Here is a 26602-nt window from a genome sequence, read left to right as displayed (position 1 = left end):
TGCGTAGCACACGCTTCTTGATTAGACCGGGGTTCGAGCCCATCACCACCAAATACGGAGGATGCAGAAAGATCAGGGAATGACCGCCGCATATTCCCAGAGCAATATGGCCTTAGTTGCTAATGCTCCTAAAAACCAAAATAACTAACTAACTAACTACTACTACATACAGAAATATTTTTCCTTTGAGGGCAGCTGCATCTTGGAAAAGGGGATATCTGTTAGTGCTAGATCGGGAAAGTAGGATGGATAGTTGATCTGTACAATACCATAATTTATCAGAAATGTCTTCACTACAAGTATGGAATGGGAAAGGGCACTGTTGCGCAACAAGAACTAGCTGCCTTTCTCTTGAAATTGGGGCCTCACCCAGGAAATGTGCTTCACTAGTCTCTGAAGCACCTGTACATAGAATGCAACGTTGATTCTGGGCACCTCCATAGCCAGGTGGGAAGGAGCAGAAGTGCGTAGCACACGCTTCTTGATTAGACCAGGGTTCGAGCCCGTCACCACCAAATATGGAGGATGCGGAAAGGTCAAGGGAATGACCACCACATATTCCCGGAGCAATATGGCCTTAGTTGAAATACTCCTAAAAACCAAATAACAAACAAACAGCAACGTTGATTCTCTCCCCTTCAGGTAAAAATTTCTTATGATTCACACTGTTTGTTGAAAAAACCTGACCAGATTGTTTTGATCCCGAACTTTTGTAAATGAAACTTTTTTGGGCTTTGGTGATATGTTTGAAGTCTACTTCAAATTAACACTTCTTCTCTGCGTCATACTGAAACACCTGAAACTCATCTTCAGTGATGACACCGTCAAGGAAATTAGGATTGTCTTAACAAGTCTGGATGAAGTCTTTGCATGATTTGCTGCTTCTGCTCATCTGTGGGGCATAAATTTGCAAATTGTGCAAAGATCTTGCTTTTTCCTAAATCTTCATGGAGAATTTGATGAATTGTCTCCTTATTCATATCCAATTCATCAGCCATCATTCTGAGAGTCAAATGATGATCTCTTGCCACAATTTCCAACTTTTGCAACTCTGTCTTCTTTTTTGGAGGTTGACAGATGCCCATTTCTTCGATCATCACAAACATCCTCGCGTCCATCACTGAACACTTATATCATTCAAACACACTGGTACAACTTACCATGAGGCACCTCCATAGCCAGGTGGGCAGGAGCAGCAGTGCACTTCTTGATTAGACCGGGGTTCGAGCCGGTGACCACCAAATATGGAGGATGCAGAAAGGTCAGTGAATGGCCACCACATATCCCCGGAGCAATATGGCCTTAGTTGTTAATGCTCCTAAAAATCAAAATAACAAATAACAACAACTTACCATTTCATTGCTATATATTTATGTTGCAGAATTTCCCAGTTTAAAGTAAAATTTGATATTTGTTCATTTCTCCATTGAGAAATTAACAAATATCAAATCATGACACAGAACATTAATGCTACTAATGAAATATTTTGTTACTTTCAACCTGTCAGCCTACTGAAATTTGAACTACAACATTCCACTTTTGTGTCTCCCCCCCAAACTCATTGAACATATCGTAACGCCACCAGTCCAGGAACTTTATGAACTTTTTTGCCACATCTCATAATAGGCAGAAATAATAATAGTTTATTATTTTTCTGCTGTAAAAGTGTTTTCTTAAATATAGTATAAATTTGTTGTTTTGTAATAATGCCAAAGTTTTGTACACCAGGTCCCCACCAAATAAAAATTTGGCAATGCTTAACAGTTTCATGTTTGCATTTTATGGAATCGACGTATTTTTCAAATTTTAAGCAAAATTAATAAATTTTTTGTTTCGTTAAAATCATGGACAAAAAAAAACAGCATTTACAAAATTTTGCATTATTATTATTAATAAATAAACTTAATAAGTACTGCAGTCTTCTGGTAAAATATCGAGCATTAGCGTAATATAAGCATAATTTAAAACACTAGATTACTTTTATAAAATATAGTGTAACCTCCCACAACAAAAACCTCAACTGCATAGATAATTTTGGCCAGTAACCCATGAGGATTTTCCACATAAACAAATAGAGTATCCACAAACCTCCTTTACAAAATTAAAAATTACAGTGTGAGAAGGAAACATGATACAAATCTGAAACCACTTCCAAGTGATAGAGGATGTCTTCAAGTTTTTATTCATCAACTGGAAAAGTGTACACTACAATAGATGGCAGCATAATCATAAAACTTTAATATGGCAGATTTTTCCAACCCTGAGAGGGTGTAGTGCATATATTGGCTCAATGAACTGTAGCCTGCCACCAGTGTTATGTGTAAATTTTAAACACAGTTTAAGAAAAAGCTACCAGTAGACTGACCCTGGTATGAATTTTCCACACCATCTGCAATGGTGTGGAAAATTCATAAAGGGAACTTGTTTATGCAATCATCCTGGCAGAGGTGATAGCGGCTGAACAAAAGCCAGTGGGGGTGCAGTGGAGCTGGTTCAAAGAAGTTGTATGCCAAGCACAGGGAAATCCTACAACATGCCAGCCATGAACTTAACGAGTTAAGGTCAACAGTGTGTAACATGTTATGTCACTGTCTAAGGATGAAACCAAATAAGTTACAGCTTGTACAGAAGCCATTAATCAACAGCAAAACCAAGAGGACGAAATTTTGTTGGTAAATTTTTCCACAATTACAGTTTTGCAATTATACTGCCATCTACCACAGCATGCACATTTTCTGATTAGTGAATAAAACTTAAAGATATCTTCTATTACTTGCAAGTGGTTTCACTTGTGTGAATAGAGTACATGATACTCTATTCAAGAAATATCTAACTTGGGCTTCCAAACTGAAATGTCCTTTAAAGCATTAGCATTAGCATTAGTAGAGGCATTTGATGCAAGAAAGCAAGCTTATGCAGCATCAGCCAAAAAAAAAAAAAAAAAAAAACCCACTTCCACTTCACCCCTCTGTTCGTTCAAAATACCTGTCCAGCTGAGCCTTAAACTTATTTAGGCTATCAACCTCCACCACAAGGGATGGCAGTCTGTTCCACCAACCAACCACCCACTGGCTAAAGGCAAATTTCCGCACGTCTATCCTACATCTGTCTTTCCTCAATTTGAATTTATGCCCTCTCAGGTGATTTTTCTGAGCTAGAGGAAGAATCCCATCAGCATTGAGCATGCTTAAACCATTCAAGGCTTTATACACCTCTATCAGATCACCTCGCTGGTGCCTAGTCTCCAGACACTGTAATTTGCAAAACTTAAGCCTTTCTTCGTAAGAGCACCCCTTTGTTCCATTCACTAATCTTGTTGCCCTTCTCTGTACTCGTTCCAGCAGCTCTACATCCTTCTTGAAATGAGGCCTCCAGACCTGTATACAGTACTCTAGGTGTGGCCTGACCATTGCCTTATACAATGGAATAATCACCTCCTTATCCCTGCTGGAAAAATTCCTGTATATCACTGACAATACTCCATGAGCTACTCTTGCAGCCCGTCTGCACTGCTCAGAGAACTTCATATCTGCCTGCACAATCACCCCCAAGTCCCTTTCATTCTCTAGCACTGTCAGTGTAGTACCATAGAGTTGATACGTTGCTCTGGGGTTGCTTTTTCCCATGTGTAGTACTTTACATTTGTCAATGTTAAACTTCATTTGCCACCTCTCAGCCCATCTGCTCAACCTTTCCAGATCCTGTTGCAGCAGCATAGTGTCAGTAGTGTCCTTGACAACCCTGCCAACCTTTGTATCATCTGCAAACTTGGACATTAAGCTTGATATACCATCATCAATATCATTTATAAATACAGAAAACAATAATGGACCCAACACTGAGCCCTGAGGGACTCCACTAATAACATTAGTCCACGATGAGCAGTGTCCATTGATTACCACTCTCTGTCTTCTCCCCCTCAACCACCCCTTTATCCATAGCAGCAATTTGCCTCCAATGTCCCACTGCTCCAATTTGTGTAGCAGTCTTCCATGTGCAACAGTATCAAAAGCCTTTCTAAGATCCAAGTATATAATATCAAAGTTATTCCCTGCATCCAGTTCTTTTGTGACTGCATCATAGTATCCAATCAAGTTGGTCAGGCAAGACTTCCCCTTAACAAAACCATGCTGTGTCTGAGATATAACTGAAGTCTTGTCTAAATGATCCTGCAGTGCTTCTTTAACCAGTGCCTCCATTAATTTTCCTGGAACAGAAGTTAAGCTCACAGGTCTATAATTACTTGTGTCAGCCTTTGATCCTCCTTTGTGAATTGGGGTCACATTTGCACATTTCCAGTCTATGGGTACCTCCCCTGAGTCCAAGGAAGCTCTCATAATTATGGCTAAGGGTTTGCTTACTTCCTTTGCTGCCTCCTTTAATATAACTGGATAGATCCCATCCACCCCGGGTGCCTTTCTTGTGTTTATCTTCAACAATTTCTCCTCCACTTTACTCTCAGTTATTACAAGATTCTCTAGCTTACTGCTAGAGTTGAATACACCTCTGGCTTTCCCCCTCGCTAAATAATTCCTCATGTGTGAATTCTGATACTAATCCATGGATCAAGCAATAACACTGGGAGGTTCCTTTGCTACATACAGGTGCCCTATGTCAATATATTTGCAATGGCAAGGGGACAATACAGGTATAATGACACTGGGACAAGGCCGATATCAATATATTAGGTCTCAACAAAAAGTTTATGGAATTTTTCAGAGAAAGTTTTAATTAAAAGATCTCCAGAGTGTGGAACCTTCATTAATTTTGGGATCCTGAAAGCCCCACCCTCCAAAATCTGATCTAATATGAGGCTAGTAAATTTCAATGATGGGCATGAAGTGGATTTGTCATAGTGTCAGACTTATTATCCAATTTTTTTATGCAATTTTTGTTGATCTGTTTTTGTAGAGCCCGGATACACAGCCCCAAAAGAAATTAAAATTTTTAGAATTCATATTTATGTGCCATGTGTGTACAGGGGTATATGCATATTCAGGGGAGGGCGGAGGGGGGCATATGTCCCCTTAATCATGCATATAAGTGTTCCTAAGTCTATCTAAAAAAACACTTAAAAATCTGGTCGTCATGCCCCCTCTTACGATTATACCTGGATAAGATGCAGTGCATATAATAGACAATAAATATGGCTGAAAGTGACATGACTTGTTGATATTCAAGTCATGCTTGCTTGTATATCAACAAGTATAACTCCTGTTCCTCAGAAAAATCAAGTAGGATAGCATGGTTAATAGCCACAAGCAAACCTACTATCCAGTTTCATGAACAGGCCAAACCCATACCTCATTATCTTGACCAAAGCAAGGGGCACAGAATTAGAGCTGGGCTCTCCTTTTCGAAATCAGTGGTTGCTGTGCCTTGCAAATACACTAATGGGCAATAGATCTCTGGGATTTGGAAAATCAATCCTCACTATAAATGGGCATTCAAATTAAGAGGCAACTTATCTAGCATTATTTAAAGATATTTATTGGGGCAGATGTCAAGAAATTTAATTTCAGAAGAGTAAGAAAAACTCAATATTTAACCCAGTGGCAATGGTGGTGGTGGTATGGAGCTTTACATACCCACCTGAAAAATATCTGTTGCCCATTAAGTGCCAATTCAAGATTAGCAGCTCATACTCTGTCTAGCTTCCTAAATATACACAAAACATAATAATATGTGAGCATTGCATCACTCTGCATTTTTGCAAGCTTAACAGTTTTAAGAACTTGAAAATGGATTATAGTGTTTTTTCCCAACACAATTAAGAAAAATGAAAAAACAATTGTAAAAAACATTTTAAAATAAGCGGAATTTCAAAAAACCAAAATATTTTTCAGAAATAAAAAACAGAAGTAGGTAGGCTTGTCAGACCTTGCCCTACCATGTTTGTTATAATTATGGGCACCACTGCTGCCAGGTTAAATTAAACTGGTACCTTAAACTTCCTTTCTAATGCTGTTTTAGGAGAATGAATATTATAACTACCTACTAGTCAAAGAAATGGACTTACATTCATCTCTATCTTTTGCGGTAACAGTAATGACAGTATGCTGAATGTCCTCATCTTCATTAACTTCAGCTTCATAAAGGGCTTGATCAAAATAAGGTGGGTTATCGTTTTTGTCCCCAATTCCAATCCGGATATATTTGGTCACTAAAAGAAGTCAAATTCAATAAATCTGCTGTCAGAATTATAATACATTTGTAAAAATGATAAATTGAAAGTTTAAATCACCATACACTGAATTAAATAATATTTTATTTTTTGAAGCAATTCATATCAATAGCTATCACTAACAGGTATTACCTTTGGTTCAAGCTTAGCTTGAACCAAATATTTTAATTAAAAAATTCAAACAGTTATTAATAATGCCTGAACTGAATTAAGGGGGCAGGCATAATTTATTTATATATTTTCAAACACCAAGACTCTAAAAAAGCAGCACTTGCCAACCTACACACAAAATTTCTTCCAAGTAAAAATCATAAGCTTCAATAATTAATGGGCTACATCAAAAAAACAAAACAAAAAAAAAAACAAAAACATAATAGCCCCAAAAAGAAAATTCCTCTTCTTGTGAGTTGGAAGTAATCATCCATCTAGTACCTCCAAAATGCAGAGAAATTATTCTAATATATTGTGCTGCCACATCCAACTTCTTGTTGCCATGGTAACTAAGGAAGTGATAACATATGTTTGTAGTGCATGTTATTGACATGGCTTACTACCAGAGTATTCACTATATTTTCATGAAGCAGTGAAGTGGACATTAAATATGAGATTAAACTTTGCCAGGAGTTGAATACAAAGTAACAAGGCAGTATCTGCATATGGCAGTAATGAAACTTTTAAGAGTAAGAGACGAGAGTCCACAAACAACATTTTCTTATCTCAGTATTCTCCAGTAGAATGCACATCAAAACTATTTGACAAAAATGCAAGCCTTAAAGCTTTTTAGTTCCATACTCAAGATAATTTCTAAATGTGTGCATTCAGATCTGTCAGCCACAAGAGATTAAAATGACAAACCCATCAAGTTTCCATTATGTCTAAGTAGCATTGCTACCGAAAGTAGAAAATGTGGAGAATTCAGACATTAAGAGTGCAGATAAAATTGCTAGGTCTCTCTTTCTATCTGACACAAGCCATAACGTTTAAACATTTAATTCTAACACACAGTAGTGTGCATGCACCTCCATTAAGAGAATTAACACATTTATATTTATATAAGCCATAAATGTTTAACTAATATTCTCATAACATTCAACAAAAAAAAAATAAACTACATATGCTATTTATAAACTTATTTCTAAAATACTAAGAGATGAAAATCTCAATCTATCTCCCTTTTCTTAATTATACTAATAAATATGAGAGTTACCTCAATATCCAAATAGGAGACCGTCTTTTTTCAATTTCTGGGATAAAATCAGATAAATTAAAATTACATTAAATTAAAAACTTCCAATTTAAATGAATAAATAACCTAAAATACCTCGATATGCTCATACTTCCTGTTTGTGAACCCTCCAAGCACCAAAACACGCCAGCATCAACCAGCCCCAGACATCCGATAACCCACACACTAAAGAAGACTGAGCACATTTCTGTCAAAAATAAACCTTATTTTAAAATGCGTAATTATTATTATCCTTCTGGTGAAAATGTTTGGTTCCTTCGAAGGAGATTTGGGTTTAAATAATAAAAAAATTATTCATTTTAAAATAAGATTTATTTTTGACGAAATGTGCTCAGTCTTCTTTAGTGCATGGGTTATCTGATGTCTGGGGCTAGTTGATGTTGGCATGTTCCAGTGCTTGGAGGGTTCACATACAGAGAGTATGAGCAAATTGAGGTATTTTAGGTTATTTATTTATTTAAATTCGGTGTTTTTAATTTAATGTAATTTTAATTTATCTGATTTTATCCCAAAAATTGAAAAAAGAAAATCTCCTATTTGGATATTGAGGTAATTGTCATATTTATTATAAACTTATTTCAGAGAGGATATTTTTATTTAACACTTTGGTTTCCACTTTCTTACTGTTTTAACAGGAAATAAAACACATATTCTCTCTCTCTCACACACACACACATAACTTCCTGGATTAGTCAATTAATAAATGTTAAACTGAAGCAAAACATTAAATTTATAAAGAAATACTAACATAAATGAAAAGCTCTCTAAGAATAAACTTGTACTTTATAGCATAAAAAACTCGACAGAAGAAAGCAAGTTAACTTTAGAGAAACAATTTCATAATTAAATTTGGTGATGCTCAAATCATAGGCTAACATGCTTTTGGCAATGGAAAATGATGCAAAGAAGCAAACTTATACAGCATCAGCCAAAAAAAACCACCCTACCCACCTCATTTATCCATCCATCCCTTCTAATAAGTTATTTAATTCTTTCTTACATTTATGTAATTTACCCACTTCCACAACACTAGATGGAAGTTTGTTGAAACAATCAGTTACTCTCTGGCTAAGAGCAAATTTTTGCTCATCTATCCTGCATCTGTTCTTTTTTCAATTTAAATTTATGTTCGCTGATGTGTTGTTCAAAAAATAGTAAGGATGCCATCAAGATTTAAAGATTTAGTTTACCCAATCCATTTAAAAACTTAAACATTAGTATTAGCATTAGTAGAGGCATTTGATGCAAGAAAGCAAGCTTATGCAGCATCAGCCAAAAAAAAAAAAAAAAAAAAAAACCACTTCCACTTCACCCCTCTGTTCGTTCAAAATATCTGTCCAGCTGAGTTTTAAACTTATTTAGGCTATCAACTTCCACGACAAGGGATGGAAGTCTGTTCCACCAACCAACCACCCGCTGGCTAAAGGCAAATTTCCGCACGTCTATCCTACATCTGTCTTTCCTCAATTTGAATTTATGCCCTCTCAGGTGATTATTCTGAGCGAGAGGAAGAATCCCATCAGCATTGAGCATGCTCAAACCATTCAAGGCTTTATACACCTCTATCAGATCACCTCGCTGGTGCCTAGTCTCCAGACACTGTAATTTGCAAAACTTAAGCCCTTCTTCTTAAGAGCACCCCTTTGTTCCATTCACTAATCTTGTTGTCCTTCTCTATACTTGTTCCAGCAGCTCTACATCCTTCTTGAAATGAGGCCTCCAGACCTGTATACAGTACTCTAGGTGTGGCCTGACCATTGCCTTATACAAGGGAATAATCACCTCCTTATCCCTGCTAGAAAAATTCCTATATATCATTGACAATACACCATGAGCTACTCTTGCAGCCCGTCTGCACTGCTCAGACAACATCATATTTGCCTGCACAACCACCCCCAGGTCCCTTTCATTCTCTACCACTGTCAGTGTAGTAATCACAGAGTTGATACGTTGCTCCGGGGTTGCTGTTTCCCATGTGTAGTACTTTACATTTGTCAATGTTAAACTTCATTTGCCACCTCTCAGCCCATCTGCTCAACCTTTCCAGATCCTGTTGCAGCAGCATAGTGTCAGTAGTGTTCTTGACAACCCTGCCTATCTTTGTATCGTCTGCCAACTTGGACATTAAGCTTGATAAACCCTCATCAATATCATTTATGAATACAGAAAACAATAATGGACCCAACACCGAACCCTGAGGGACTCCACTAATAACATTAGTCCACGACGAGCAGTGTCCATTGATTACCACTCTCTGTCTTCTCCCCCTCAGCCATCCCTTTATCCACAGCAGCAATTTGCCTCCAATGCCACACTGCTCCAATTTGTGCAGGAGTCTTCCATGTGCAACAGTATCAAAAGCCTTTCTAAGATCCAAGTATACAATATCAAAGTTATTCCCTGCATCCAGCTCCTTTGTGACTGCATCATAGTATCCAATCAAATTGGTCAGGCAAGACTTCCCCTTAACAAAACCATGCTGTGTCCGAGCTATAGCTGAAGTCTTGTCTAAATGATCCTGCAGTGCTTCTTTAACTAGTGCCTCCATTAATTTTCCTGGAACAGAAGTTAAACTCACAGGTCTATAATTACTTGTGTCAGCCTTTGATCCTCCTTTGTGAATTGGGGTGACATTTGCACATCTCCAGTCTGTGGGTACCTCCCCTAAGTCCAAGGAAGCTCTCATAATTATGGCTAAGGGTTTGCTTACTTCCTTTGCTGCCTCCTTTAATATAACTGGATAGATCCCATCCACCCCGGGTGCCTTTCTTGTGTTTATCTTCAACAATTTCTCCTCCACTTTACTCTCAGTTATTACAAGATTCTCTAGCTTACTGCTAGAGTTGAATACACCTCTGGCTTTCCCCCTCGCTAAATAACTCCTCATGTGTGAATGTCGATGGAAAATATTCATTTAGTTTGTCAGCTACCTGAGCAGGATCATCAACAGTTGACCCATCGATATCAAGTGGACCAGTCTGATTCATCCCCTTCCTTCTAGAGTTTACATAAGTAAAGAACTCTTTGCTGTTTTTCTTTGCATCCTTTGCCAAAGATTTCTCGTAATCTGCCTTCGCCTGCGTAACCTCCTTTGTAACTTGGTTACAGATCAAGTTGTATCTATCATAGGCTTCTGTGTCATGTGTTAATTTGTATGTATCCCATGTATGTTTCTTCTCTGCCATATGCCTCATCAGTTCATCTGACATCCATTTAGGCCTAACCTTGAACAATATTTCTTAGTTGGTATGTAAAGCCTAGTAGCTTCCAAGATAAGTTCTTTGAATGCTTCCCATTTTGAATTTGCTGTTGGTAACATCATCAGTTGGTCCCACTGTATAGAATTTAAATACTGTCTCAGTCCATTGTAGTCGCCTTTACGAAAGCAATAACCGTTCCCTTTACCTCTAATGGTAGTTACCTCTTTGAGTAAATCCCACTTCAGCACACTGTGATCACTGGCACCTAGTGGTTCATTTATCTGCAGATTCTTAATGCATGAAGAATCACTGCTGATAATCAAATCAAGAGTATTCTTCCCTCTAGTTGCCTCCTGAACATGCTGATGTAGAAAACAATCATCCAATAAATCCACAAAAGCCTTGCTAGTGTGTGAGTGACCAGACCCCAAATTCCAGTCAATATCTGGGAAATTAAAATCTCCCATTATAAGACTCTCTGATTTACTAGCCCACTCTATTTCCCTGTACAATATCTTATTATACTCATCAGGGTCATTAGGCCTATAGCACACTCCTACTCTCAATTTTGATCTCCCAATGCTTATGTCACACCAAACTGACTCGACACTGCACTGTCCAGTGATGTCGACTGGCTTCACTTCCTTAGATTTTATGTATTTCTTAAATAATAGCATAACCCCTCCTCCCTTCCTATCCAGTCTATACTTTCTGTAGACGTTGTACTCCCAAAATTCTAGTTCTGCATTCCTTATATCTGTGTGACACCACGTCTCTGATATCCCAACAATATCTGCCTTTAATGTTTTGAGCAATACCTCAAATTCATCAATTTTATTTACTAAACTCCTAGCATTGGTGTACACGCAAGTATACATGCACCTATTTCTATTCTTAGCTCCCCTAACACAACCCATGTGTTTACTTGTACCACAATGACTCCCGGCAGTCTCTGAAATATCCTGCGCCGACCGTGCTAGCCGAGTGGGTAAAGTACCTGCCCGGCAACCCAAAGGTCGCGGGTTCGATTCCCGCCTCGGGCTTGGATCAAAGTACTGCAAAAACCTTGGGAGGTGCAATATGGCCACAGAAGCCGATGCACCAACAACTACCAAATCAAAAAAAAAAAAAAAAAAAAAATATCCTGCATCTTGTTTTTCAAGTAGGTTTCTTTGCAGGTGCCTAGTTTCCAAGCACTACAATTTGAAGAACTGGAAGCTTTCACGGTAAGAGTACTTGATCTCCTTATGCATATGATGTCCTTAACTAATCTCGTTGCTCCTCTCTGCACACATTCCAATAGATCCACATTCTTCCTAAAATGAGGTTCACAGACTTGTATGCAATACTCAAGATGAAACCTAACCATTGCCTTATACAATTGAATGGTTACTTCCTTGTGCCTGATAACAAAATTCAAGTATATCATTGACAGAACCCCATGAGCTCTCCCAGCAGCATGTCTGCACTGTTCAGATAACTTCAAATCAGGCTAGTTCTAGTTCTCTTTCATTCTCTATCACCTTGAGTGTGATCTCATCCAACTGGTATATTATTCTAGGATTACTACTGCTTATGGGCAGCTTGCATTTACTAATGCCAACTGCTACTTCTCAGCCCAACTACCTAATTTATCTAGGTCGTGTTATAGTAAGCCTTGATTACTGTTATTAACCACACTTCCAACCTTTGTATCATCTGCAGACTTCATCAATATTGTCAATAAATAATGAAAACAGTAAGGGCTGAGCACTGTACCCTGAGAACACCACTAATTACATTAGTCCAAGAAGGGCAGTGCCCATTTATAACCACCCTCTGTCTTCTGCCACACAACTATTTCTTTCAGCAACTTGAATCAATGCCATATTGCTCCAATTTGTACTGCAGCCTTTCACTGGAATAGCATCAAAAACTTTACTCAAGTTGAAGTATACAATGTCAAAATTAACTGTTTTTGCATCTGGTTCCTTTGTCAATGCATCCCACTAGATTGGTCAAACAAGTGTTCTGCTTAAGAAATCGATGCTGTGATTTTCGTATAACCACATCCTTTAACTATTAACTTTATTATTTTCATGGGAACTGGAAGTCAAGCTTACAGGTATTGTTACTCACTTTACCCTTTGATCTCCTTTGTGAATAGATGAGACATTTGCACATTTCCAATCTATAGGGATCTCCCTTGAATCCATATATTGACGTTAGATTAAATTATTTTCTATAAGTAGCTTATAGACCTAGTCAAGCTCTGTGGTTTATTTTGAATTTAGATAGTGCAATTTGGAAAGTAAATAATACCTTGTGTCTGTAGATTAACTGTTTGTAACTTGCCGCCATTGTTATAAGATACGTGTCCACCAAACTAGATAGCGTAAGGTCTAACGAAAAACTAGATAGCGAGTATTAATCAGTAAAATTTAATAATAATTAATCAGTAAAATTTAAAATCTTATTAAATTTCATTGTCACTTGAATTGTACTTTAACTAAATAATTATAGCGACCTAGTTTTTACAAACATAACATCATAAATTAATATAGATAAGTTGACAGGGGATAAGAAAGTCATATAACGTAACTCGGAGATAACATTAGATACCGAAATACGTATATATATATATATATATATATATATGTTATAACTGCATTGGGATATAAGTTTAGGGTTATATTTTGTATTGGAATTTTATTGAACTTGAATAGAAATCATGACTCAGACCAGAGCAGCAAAGCAAAAGGCTCAAATTAATGGAAGTGCTGTGGCTCAGGGGAGAACTGAGGGGGGCAGTCAGTGGCAGATTACCCATTACGGCAATGAGGCACGTGCCTAGGGGCCCCAAGCCAAGATTTTCCTATAGTGTTCTAAAATAGATTAATGTTTTCAGTAAACATCATAAAAATCTTGATTAATTTAAGTGAAAATTTAAGCAAAAAATTCAAAAGTACAAAATTTCATTTATTTGCCACCTAACTTTTGCTTATTTTTTATTCTTTTTTTTTATTATTATTTTTTTGGGGGGGGGGGCCCCCAAATATAATTTCCCTAGGGGCCCCAACTATCCTTAAACTGCCACTGGGGACAGTTGTCCTATGAATCACAGTCTATTGAACATGCCCTGCTTGTTTGATGTTTGTGGTGCAATCAGGAATGGGACATGATATTGCCAAGGGGAATGTCTTTGTGTGTGTGTGCGCACGCGATGTAAGGAGTGCAAGGAAATTAGGCACCACCTCAGCATTGTTATGGACTTATATGAGAGCTTGAAGGACAGGGTGGATGCCTTCGAAGAATTTAAATTGAGCGGCCCATCAAGCTCTCAGTTGCCCACATCAATGCCAGAGCTTGCACTTGAACATCAAGCAACACAGCGGCAAACCCCAAGGCTGGTCCCAAAGGAACTAGTTGTTGTAGGTGACTCTATTGTCAGGAAAACGGGGAACATATTGTGCAAAAAGGATAGATGGAACAGGACCAGAGTATGTCTGCCAGGGGCAAAGGTTGATGACGTTGTAGAGCAGATATCATCTTTTAACGGCACAAAGGGTGATATTGTTGTACATGTTGGCAATAACAATATTAAGAGTAGGAGACTGGCGGAATTACTTAAGAAGTACAAGTTAATGCTGAAAAAATGCCGTCAGTTAGAGTTGAATTTGAAAGTGTCTGCAATTCTGCCCAGACACGATAGGAGTGAGTATATGATGAGCCTTGTCAATCAATTCGGCCCTGGAGACTCTGTGCAAGGCTCAAGGGATAGAATTTTTTCAGCCTAGTCTGTGCTTGTTAACAGGAGAGACTGCTTCTACAGGGATGGGATACACTTAAATAGAAAGGATGCAAGAATATTTTCTGATGCTATCACGGCAGAGTTAGGTGGGTCAGAAAACTGCTAGCTTGGGGGAATACACAGACTAATAGATTAACAGTAGCCGCTGGCAGAGGTAAAAGTGATTCTTGCAAATCCCCTGGAAATCCCCAAAGCAAGGCAATGGGGATTTCCAGGACTGCTGGGAGTCATAGTGGAACAAGTAAATACATGGGCTGTGTTAGGGTAACTAAGAGTAGAAACAGGTGCATGTATACTTGCATGTACATCAATGCTAGGAGTATAGTTAATAAATTCGATGAGCTTGAAGTGCTAGTCAAGACATCAAAGGCAGGTATTGTTGGGATATCAGAGACATGGTGTCACACAGACATAAGCAGTGCAGAACTGGAATTTGGGAAGTACAATGTGTACAGAAAGGATAGACAGGACAGAAAAGGAGGAGGGCTTATGCTGTTAGTTAAGAAACACACAAAATCTAAGGAAGTGCATCCAATTGATGAGGGTGGACAATGCAATGTTCAGTCTGTTTGGTGTGACATAAGCACTGGGAAAGGAAAAATGAGAGTAAGTGTGTGTTATAGGCCAAATGAATCTGATTACTATAATGAGCAATTGTGCGGAGAAATAGAGTGGGCCAGTAAATCTGAGTGTCTTATAATGGGGGATTTTAATTTCCCAAAGATTGACTGGAATTTGTGGGTTGGTCATTCACACACTAGCAAGGCTTTTGTGGATTTATTGGATGATTGTTTTCTACAGCAGCATGTTTGAGAGGCAACTAGAGGGAGTAATACTCTCGATCTGATTATCAGTAGTGATTCTTCATGCATCAAGAATCTGCAGATAAAGGAACCACTAGGTGGCAGTGATCACAGTGTGCTGAAGTGGGATTTACTAAAAGAGGTAACTACCATCAAGGGTAAAGGGAAGGGTTTTTGCTTTCATAAAGGTAACTATGGTGATCTGAGACAGTATTTAAATTCTATACTGTGGAACCAACTATTGATGTTACAAACAGCAAATTCAAAATGGGAAGCATTCAAAGAATTAATCTTGGAAGCTACTAAGCTTTCCAACTTACCAACAAAGAAATATTGTTCAAGATTTAGGCCTAAATAGATGTCAGATGAACTAATTAGACACGTGACAGAGAAGAAAAATGCATGGGATACATATAAATTAACACGTGACACAGAAGCCTATGATAGATATAAGTTGATCTGTAACCAAGTTACAAAGAAGGTTAGGGGCAAAGGCAGATTACAAGAAATCTTTGGCAAAGAATGCAAAGAAAAACAGCAAAGAGTTCTTTACTTATGTAAACTCTAGAAGGAAGGGGATGAATCACATTGATCCACTTGATATCGATGGTTTAACTGTTGATGCTCCTGCTCAGGTAGCTAAAAAACTAAATGAATATTTTGCATCTACATTTACACATGAGGAGTTATTCAGGGAGGGGAATGCCAGAGGTGTATTCAACTCTGGCAGTAATCTTGTAATAACTGAGAGTAAAATGGAGGAGAAACTGTTGAAGATAAACATAAGAAAGGCACCTGGGGTGGATGGAATCTATCCAGTTATATTAAAGGAGGCAGCAAAGGAAGTAAGCAAACCCTTATCCATAATTATGAGAGCTTCCCTGGACTCAGGGGAGGTACCCATGGACTGGAGATAGTAATAGTAGTAGTAGTAGTAGTGGCACATGATGCAAGAAAGCAAGTGTAGGAGCTTATGCAGCATCAGCCAAAAAAAAAAAAAAAAAAAAATCACACCATTCCCTCCAAATGCCTGTCCAGTTCCTCCTTAAATTTATTTAACCTATCAACTTCTACAACGACAGATGGAAGTTTGTTCCAGCAATTAACCACCCGCTGGCTAAAGGCAAATTTCCGCACATCTATTCTACATCTGTCCTTTCTTAATTTGAACTTATGTCCCCGTAGGTTGGTAATCTGAACAAGTGGAAGGATCCCATCAGAATTCAGCGTGCTCAACCCATTCAAGGCCTTATAGACCTCAATCAGATCACCGCGCAGGTGCCTAGTCTCCAGCCACTGCAATTTGCAGAACTTAAGCCTCTCTTGGTAAGAGAATCCCTTCATTCCCTTCACCAATCGTGTTACTCTTCTCTGTACACGCTCAAGCAATCTACATCCTTCCTAAAATGAGGCCTCCAGACCTGTACGCAGTACTCAAGGCGTGGCCTGATCATTGCCTTATACAGAGGGACAATCACCTCCTTTTCCCTGCTAGCAAAATTCCTATATATCATTGACAAAACCCCATGACCTGCCCTAGCAGCCTGTCTGCACTGCTCAGAAAACTTCATATCTCACTGCACAATTACTCCCAGGTCTTTTTCATTTTCTACCACCTTAAGTGTAGTACCACACAGTTGGCACGTTTCTCTGGGGTTACTTCTACCCATATGCAGTACTTTGCATTTGTCAAGGTTGAACTTCAGTTGCCACTTCTTAGCCCATCTGCCCAAATTATCTAGATCCTGTTGCAGTAGCACACTGCCATTACTGTCATTAACAACCCTGCCAACCTTTGTGTCATCTGCAAACTTCGACATTAAGCCTGATATACCTTCATCAATATCATTGATAAATACACAAGAGAACAGTGGACCCAACACTGAACCCTGTGGGACTCCACTAATAACATTAGTCCACGAAGAGCAGCACCCATTGATTACCACCCTCTGTCTTCTCCCACTTAACCATCCTTTTATCCATTGTAGCAACTTACCCTTAATACCATTCTGCTCCAATTTGTACAGTAGTCTTCCATGCACAACAGTGTCAAAAGCTTTCCTGAAATCCAAGTATATGATATCAAAATTATTTTTTGCATCCAGTTCCTTTGTGACCACATCATAATAACCAATCAAATTTGTCAGACAAGACTTTCCCTTAACAAACCCATGCTGTGTTTGAATTATTGCTGCAGTCTTGTCTAAATGATCCTGCAATGCATCTTTAACCAGCGACTCCATTATTTTACCCGGAACAGAAGTTAAACTAACTGGTCTGTAATTACTCGTGTCACCCTTCGATCCACCTTTGTGAATTGGGGACACATTTGCACATCTCCAGTCCGTGGGAACCTCCCCTGAGTCCAAGGATGCTCTCATAATTATGGCTAAGGGTTTGCTTAGTTGCTTTGCCGCCTCCTTTAAAATAACTGGATAGATCCCATCCACCCCAGGTGCCTTTCTTATGTTTAACTTCAACAATTTCTCCTCCACTTTGCTCTCAGTTATTACAAAATCATTAAGCACACTGCTACAATTTGATAACCTTCTTCCATTTTCAAATTGTAATAATTCCTCACGTGTGAATGTAGATGCAAAATACTCATTCAGTTTGTTTGCTATCTGAGCAGGATCATCAACAGTCGAACCATCGATGTCAAGTGGACCAATCATATTCATCCCCTTCCTTTTAGAGTTTATATAAGTAAAGAAATCCTTGCTGTTTTTCTTAGCATCTTTTGCCAAAGATTTCTCGTAATCCGCCTTCGCCTGCCGAACCTCCTTTGTGACCTGATTACAGACTAGCTTATATCTGCCACAGGCTTCTGCGTCACCTGATAATTTATATGCATCCCATGCATTTTTCTTCTCTGTCACGAGTCTCATTAGTTCATTTGATAACCATTTAGGCCTAAACCTTGAACGATATTTCTTAATCGGTATATAAAGTCTAGTAGCTTCCACGATTAATTCTTTGAATGCTTCCCACTTAGAATTTACTGTTTGTAACATCGTCAGTTGATTCCACTGTACAGAATTTAAAAACTGTCTGAGACCACTGTACTCCCCTTTACGGAAGCAAAAACCCTTTCCTTTACCCCTGACGGTAGTTACCTCTTTGAGTAAATCCCACTTCAGCACACTGTGATCACTGCCACCTAGTGGTTCCTTTATCTGCAAATTCTTAATACACGAATGATCACTGCTGATAACCAGATCAAGAGTGTTACTTTCTCTGGTTGCCTCTCGAACACGCTGCTGCAGAAAACAATCATCCAATAAATCCACAAAAGTCTGACTAGTGTGTGAGTGACCAACCCACAAGTTCCAGTCAATATCTGGGAAGTTAAAATCCCCCATTATAAGACATTCTGATTTACTGGCCCACTCTATTTCTCTGTACAATTGTTCATTGTACTCATTCAAGTCATTAGGCCTATAACACACTCCTACTCTTATTTTTCCTTTCGCAGTGCTTATCTCACACCAAACTGACTCAACAGAGCACTGTTCATCTATATTAACTGGGTGCACTTCCTTTGATTTTATGTTTTTCTTAATTAACAGCATAACACCCCCTCCCTTTCTGTCTTGTCTATCCTTTCTGTACACATTGTACTCCCCAAATTCCAGTTCTACATTCCTTATATCTTTGTGACACCACGTCTCTGCTATCCCAACAATATCCGCCTTTGATGTCTTGACCAACACTTCAAATTCATCAAATTTATTTGATGAATTTATTTGAAGATGTGCAAATGTGACCCCAATCCACAAAGGAGGATCAAAGGGAGACACATGTAATTACAGACCTGTTAGTTTAACTTCTGTTCTAGGGAAATTAATGGAGGCACTGGTTAAAGAAGCATTGCAGGATCATCTAGACAAGACTTCAGTTAAGGGGAAGTCTTGTCTGACTAATTTGATTGGATACTATTATGTAGTCACAAAGGAACTGGATGCAAAGAATAACTTTGATATCATATATTTGGATCTTAGAAAGGCCTTTGATACTGTTGCACATGGAAGACTGCTGCACGAATTGGAGCCGTTGTTGTTTGTTGTTTGGTTTTTAGGAGCATTAGGAACTAAGGCCATACTGCTCCGGGAATATACGGTGGTCATTCCCTGACCTTTCCGCATCCTCTGTATTTGGTGGTGACGGGCGTGAACCCCGGTCTAATCAAGAAGCGTGTGCTACGCACTGCTGCTCCTTCCCACCTGGCTACGGAGGCTGCACAAATTGGAGCAGTGCGGCACTGGAGGAAAATTGCTGCTATGGATAAAGGGATGGTTGAGTGGCAGAAGACAGAGAGTGGTAATCAATGGATACTGCTCTTCATGGACTAATGTTATTAGTGGAGTCCCTCAGGGTTCACTGTTGGGTCCATTGTTGTTCTCTGTATTTATAAATGATACTGATGATGGTATATCAGGCTTAATGTCTCCAAGTTTGCAGACAATACAAAGGTTGGCAGGGTTGTTAATGACACTAATGACAGTACACTGCTGCAACAAGATCTAGAAAAGTTGAGCAGATGGGCTGAGAGGTGTCAAATGAAGTTTAACATTGACAAATGTAAAGTACTACATATGGGAAGCAGTAATCCTAGAGTAACGTATAAACTCTATGGTACCACACTGACAGTGGTCGAGAATGAAAAGAACCTGGGGATAATTGTGCAGGCAGATATGAAGTTTTCTGAGCAGTGCAGATGGTCTGCAAAAGTAGCTCATGGTGTCTTGTCAATGACATACAGGAATTTTTCTAGCAGGGATAAGGAGGTGATTATCCCCTTGCATAAGACAATGGTCAGGCCACACCTTGAGTACTGTATACAGGTCTGTAGGCCTCATTTTAAGAAGGATGTAGAGCTGTTGGAATGAGTAAAGAGAAAGACAACAAGATTAGTGAACAGAACAAAGGGTTGCTTTTATGAAGAAAGGCTTAAGTTTTGCAAATGACAGTGTCTGGAGACTAGGCATCTGCGAGGTGATCTGATTGAGGTGTATAAAACCTTGGATGGTTTGAGCATGCTCAATGCTGATGAAATTCTTCCTCTTGCTCAGAATAATCGCCTGAGAGGGCATAAAACCAAATTGAGGAAAGACAGTTGTAGGTTAGATGTGCGGAAGTTTGCGTTTAGCCAGCGGGTGGTTGATTGCTGGAACAAACTTCCATCTGTCATTATAGAAGTTGATAACTTAAATAAATTCAAGGCAGAACTTTACAAATATTTGGAGCAAGGGGATGGGTGAAAAAAGGGGTTTTTTTTTTTTTTTTTGGCTGATGCTATATAAGTTGCTTTCTTGCATCATGTGCCCTTGCTAATGTTCTCACAATTATGGCAAAAGGTTTACTTACCTCTCTTGTTGCTTCTTTTAATACAATTAGATAGATTCTATCAGTTTCAAGATCCTTATTTATTTTTAGCTTCAACAATTTCTCTTTTACTTTTCTTCTCAGTTATCATAAAATCATTTAGCTCCCTGTTATAATTTGATGAAATTTTGGAATCCCCCTTCTCTAAAGAACTCCTCATGTGAATGCAGATTCAAAAAGCCTATTTAGTTTGTGAGAAACCTGAGCAGCATCATCGATGGTTAAACCATCAACCAAGTGGATCAATGTGATTCAACCTCTTTCTTATGCTGTTAATAAAAGTAAAGAAGTCTTTGCTGCTTTTCTTGGAATTCTTTGCCAGAAACTTCTCATAATCTGCCTTAGTTTGCCTGATCTCCTTTGTGAATTGATTACATAATCCCACTGTATGTTGCAAATGTAAGACAGTATTTGGAATACAGAGTCCAAGTGTGGAGACATCATCTGAAAAAAGACATTGAGCTTCTTGAAAGGGTACAAATACGGGCAGCGTACATGGTGAGATCAAGCAAGGTAAGACTTCAATTATGTTGGCTTACATAGCTTAGAGGGTACCTGATTGAGGTTTTTAATGCCCCAAGAGGGATTAGTAAAATGAATGAAGGCTGAATTTTCAAAGTTATAAAGAATTTCAGAACTAAGGGCCATAAATTCTAATTATAAAGGAAGATATTTAGACTAGATCATAAGAACTTTTCTTTTAGTCATTCAGTTGTTGATTACAGGAACAAGTTCCTTCTACAAGTAGTTGAGGCTGACAATTTGGAGGAATTCAAAGGTCAACTGGATAGTTATCTATGTAAGGAGGGAAGCAAATAATTTGTGATTTCTTATCTACGTTTTTTTTTTCCAGCTGCTTCCTTGCACTATACAGCTAATACTAATACAAAAATGATTTGTCAATATTTTTAATATAGCAGAAATGAGCATATCTACATTCTGCATTTATATTTACATAAATATAAATGCAGAATGTAAATACCCTAAAATTATAATCGATTTTATATATTTTTTTTCTCCAAAAAATTGGGATAAAATCTGCCACTGATTTGTTTTGTGTAGAGTACAAAAGCAGGAACAGTGAGAAATAGTAGTTTGTTAACACTATTTAAAGCAAAGACTCTGAATAACTGAATTTAAATATGACTGTCATTTTTATTAGCTAAATCATTATAAGCATTTGTATTTTTATATAAAAGATTTTATTTTTTTTAATACATTTTTAGAATGCATGTATCCTACCTAGCTAATATTTGAATCACATACAAAGTTTAACCTGAAATTTATTATTTCAGAAAATATGTATTTTACACAAAAAAATATATATATATATATCACAGCCGCCTTAACAAATTAATAATTTCATTTATTTAAATAATTATTATTTAATTCCATCTCCAGAGATTTAGAATGAGGTATCTTTATTTTCTAAGTCTGCCATGTTTTTATTTGCAATTTTATTCACATGTCTGAAGAGAAGGGTGGGCAAAGTAAACTTAATTTTTGAGCTCCAGATTTTGTCATTATTTCTCCTGCTTGCAGAATGGTTGAGCACTTTTGTTCCATTTTGAAGTGAATACAATATTTACTTTTTATATATTTTTACAATGTGTGCAACTTACGTAATTAATATTTGAACCACATACTATGTTTTAAAGTAATAATTATTATTATTGTTTTTGTTATATTATTTCTCCAGTGGGGGTACCACCCCATGACGAGTACTAGTACCAAGTGCACAGGGCAGTTGTTATGTCTGGTGTTACTGTGGTTGAGGAACTCTCTGACTATCCTACAGGTGTTCAGGATTGCGACTTTCTGGAGGTCTTTGTATGTGTTTTCTGGGAGACCTATTGCTGCTAGGCTGTTATGTAGGGTCTTTGACACCATACCGGTGGTTGACACAACGATCAGGATCGTTGTTACTTGTTGCATATGCCACAAGCTTGTGTACTTCCTGATCTTTTCGCCATGGGTTTTCTGGAGGTTGCCAGTGTTGGGCACCACTATTTCAATCAGATAGGTAGCCTGTTCCTTCTTCTCAACAAGGGTTATGTCCAGCCTGTTGTGCAGGATTGTCTTGTCCGTTATTAGGGCGTGGTCCCAGTACAACTTGTGGGTTGGGGTCTCTAGTATGGCATGGAGTTTGTACTTGTAATACAGTACACTTTTTTTTGATCAACTGGTATTTCTTCACTAGCTTCTGATGTGAAGCTAGTGAAGAATATTCTGGCTACTTGGTCGTGTCTACAAGTATACTTCACCTGGGTGATCATTTTGTGCCCTGTGGCGATGTGTTGGATTGTTTCTCAGGTCAGGTGCATCATCGAAATGTGCCCTCTTACACTCTGGGCTCCTTGGCGACGTATTTTCTGTTCATGAGCCGTGCATTGGAAACCATTTTAACTATGTGGTCTTTAGCATTAGCATTAGTAGAGGCATTTGATGCAAGAAAGCAAGCTTATGCAGCATCAGCCAAAAAAAAAAAAAAAAACCCACTTCCACTTCACCCCTCTGTTCGTTCAAAATACCTGTCCAGCTGAGCCTTAAACTTATTTAGGCTATCAACCTCCACCACAAGGGATGGCAGTCTGTTCCACCAACCAACCACCCGCTGGCTAAAGGCAAATTTCCGCACGTCTATCCTACATCTTTCTTTCCTCAATTTGAATTTATGCCCTCTCAGGTGATTTTTCTCAGCTAGAGGAAGAATCCCATCAGCATTGAGCATGCTTAAACCATTCAAGGCTTTATACACCTCTATCAGATCACCTCGCTGGTGCCTAGTCTCCAGACACTGTAATTTGCAAAACTTAAGCCTTTCCTCGTAAGAGCACCCCTTTGTTCCATTCACTAATCTTGTTGACCTTCTCTGTACTCGTTCCAGCAGCTCTACATCCTTCTTGAAATGAGGCCTCCAGACCTGTATACAGTACTCTAGGTGTGGCCTGACCATTGCCTTATACAATGGAATAATCACCTCCTTATCCCTGCTGGAAAAATTCCTGTATATCATTGACAATACTCCATGAGCTACTCTTGCAGCCCATCTGCACTGCTCAGAGAACTTCATATCTGCCTGTACAATCACCCGCAAGTCCCTTTCATTCTCTACCACTGTCAGTGTAGTACCACAGAGTTGATACCTTGCCCTGGGGTTGCTGTTTCCCATGTGTAGTACTTTACATTTGTCAATGTTAAACTTCATTTGCCACCTCTCAGCCCATCTGCTCAACCTTTCCAGATCCTGTTGCAGCAGCATAGTGTCAGTAGTGTCCTTGACAACCCTGCCAACCTTTGTATCATCTGCAAACTTGGACATTAAGCTTGATATACCATCATCAATATCATTTATAAATACAGAAAACAATATTGGACCCAACACTGAGCCCTGAGGGACTCCACTAATAACATTAGTCCACGATGAGCAGTGTCCATTGATTACCACTCTCTGTCTTCTCCCACTCAACCACCCCTTTATCCATAGCAGCAATTTGCCTCCAATGTCACACTGCTCCAATTTGTGTAGCAGTCTTCCATGTGCAACAGTATCAAAAGCCTTTCTAAGATCCAAGTATATAATATCAAAGTTATTCCCTGCATCCAGTTCTTTTGTGACTGTATCATAGTATCCAATCAAGTTGGTCAGGCAAGACTTCCCCTTAACAAAACCATGCTGTGTCTGAGCTATAACTGAAGTCTTGTCTAAATGATCCTGCAGTGCTTCTTTAACCAGTGCCTCCATTAATTTTCCTGGAACAGAAGTTAAGCTCACAGGTCTATAGTTACTTGTGTCAGCCTTTGATCCTCCTTTGTGAATTGGGGTCACATTTGCACATTTCCAGTCTATGGGTACCTCCCCTGAGTCCAAGGAAGCTCTCATAATTATGGCTAAGGGTTTGCTTACTTCCTTTGCTGCCTCCTTTAATATAACTGGATAGATCTCATCCACCCCGGGTGCCTTTCTTGTGTTTATCTTCAACAGTTTCTCCTCCACTTTACTCCCAGTTATTTCAAGATTCTGTAGCTTACTGCTAGAGTTGAATACACCTCTGGCATTCCCCTTGCTGAATAACTCCTCATGTGAATGTCGATGCAAAATATTCATTTAGTTTGTTAGCTACCTGAGCAGGATCATCAACAGTTGACCCATCAATATCAAGTGGACCAATCTGATTCATCCCCTTCCTTCTAGAGTTTACATAAGTAAAGAACTCTTTGCTGTTTTTCTTTGCATCCCTTGCCAAGGATTTCTCGTAATCTGCCTTCGCCTGCCTAACCTCCTTTGTAACTTGGTTGCATATCAACTTGTATCTATCATAGGCTTCTGTGTCATGTGTTAATTTGTAAGTATCCCATGCATTTTTCTTCTCTGCCATATGCCTCATTAGTTCATCTGACATCCATTTTGGCCTAAACCTTGAACAATATTTCTTAGTTGGTATGTAAAGCCTAGTAGCTTCCAAGATATGTTCTTTGAATGCTTCCCATTTTGAATTTGCTGTTGGTAACATCATCAGTTGGTCCCACTGTATAGAATTTAAATACTGTCTCAGTCCATCGTAGTCGCCTTTACGGAAGCAATAACCCTTCCCTTTACCCCTAATGGTAGTTACCTCTTTCAGTAAATCCCACTTCAGCACACTGTGATCACTGCCACCTAGTGGTTCATTTATCTGCAGATTCTTAATGCATGAAGAATCACTGCTGATAATCAAATCAAGAGTATTACTCCCTCTAGTTGCCTCCTGAACATGCTGATGTAGAAAACAATCATCCAATAAATCCACAAAAGCCCTGCTAGTGTGTGAGTAACCAGCCCCCAAATTCCAGTCAATATCTGGGAAATTAAAATCTCCCATTATAAGACTCTCTGATTTACTGGCCCACTCTATTTCCCTGTACAGTTCCTTATTATACTCATCAGAGTCATTAGGCCTATAGCACACTCCTACTCTCAATTTTGATCTCCCAATGCTTATGTCACACCAAACTGACTCAACACTGCACTGTCCAGCGATGTCGACTGGCTTCACTTCCTTGGTTTTTATGTGTTTCTTAACTAATAGCATAACCCCTCCCCCCTTCCTATCCTGTCTATCCTTTCTGTAGACGTTGTACTCCCCAAATTGCAGTTCTGCATCCCTTATATCTGTGTGACACCACGTCTCTGATATCCCAACAATATCTGCCTTTGATGTTTTGAGCAATACCTCAAATTCATCAAATTTATTTACTAAACTCCTAGCATTGGTGTACACGCAAGTATACCTGCACCTGTTTCTATTCTTAGCTACCCTAACACAACCCATGTGTTTATTTGTACCGCAGTGGCTCCCAGCAGTCTCTGAAATACCATGCATCTTGTTTTTCAGGCTTCTGCTCATTCTAATAGAAGCAGTGCAAGAATCTCTTTCACCTCTGCCAGTGGCTACTGTCAATCTATTGGTCTTTGTCTCCCCCCAAGCTAGCAGTTTTCCGACCCACCTAACACTGCCTCGATAGCATCAGCAAATATTCTTGCACCCTTTCTATTTAAGTGTATCCCATCCCTGTAGAAGCAATCTCTCCTGTTAACAAGTACAGTCCAGGCTGAAAAAAATTCTACCCCTTGAGCCTTGCACAATCTTTCCAGGGCCGAATTGATCGACAAGGCTCTCATCATATACTCCCTCCTATCGTGTCTGGGCAGAATTGCAGACACTTTCAAATTCAACCCTAATTCTCGGCTTTTGTTCAACAGTGACCTGTACTTGTTAAGTCTTGATGGGGGTCATTGTAGTGTCTACTGTGGAGTGTCTTCTTTGCCCACCTTTCTAGCTTTGTTTGTTCCTTCTAGGTGGGAGAGGACTCCTCGCTTAGGTTGAGTGGTGTGCTGCTGTGTTTTTCTGGAAGTAATTCTTCATGTTAGCTATTGCTGTATTCTATTGCTCGATGAGGTCTATCAGGCTCCTTCTTCCTTGTTTCCAAGCTATTGTCAGTCTCTCCAGGGCT

The 26602-nt window shown here is 38.8% G+C and overlaps 1 protein-coding gene across 6 annotated transcripts in view; it reads right to left on the bottom strand.

The window, feature by feature from the left end:
• CadN (neural cadherin) overlaps positions 1–26602 on the bottom strand; it is a 1307274-nt gene that overhangs the window by 249202 nt on the left and 1031470 nt on the right. For all 6 annotated transcript variants that reach the window (XM_090383767.1, XM_090383766.1, XM_090383769.1 and 3 more), the window contains one exon: positions 6020–6163. In XM_090383767.1, the coding sequence (XP_090239893.1) occupies positions 6020–6163 (144 nt within the window). The remainder of the gene's footprint in view (positions 1–6019; positions 6164–26602) is intronic.

The sequence above is a fragment of the Mastigoproctus giganteus genome, chromosome 10 (genome assembly GCF_048544385.1).
Source record: "Mastigoproctus giganteus isolate SK-2022 chromosome 10, ASM4854438v1, whole genome shotgun sequence".
In the NCBI taxonomy this organism is placed as follows: Eukaryota; Metazoa; Arthropoda; class Arachnida; order Uropygi; family Thelyphonidae; genus Mastigoproctus; species Mastigoproctus giganteus.
The sequence above is the reverse complement of the archived record's forward strand: the minus strand, read 5'-3'. Positions and strand labels throughout refer to the sequence as shown.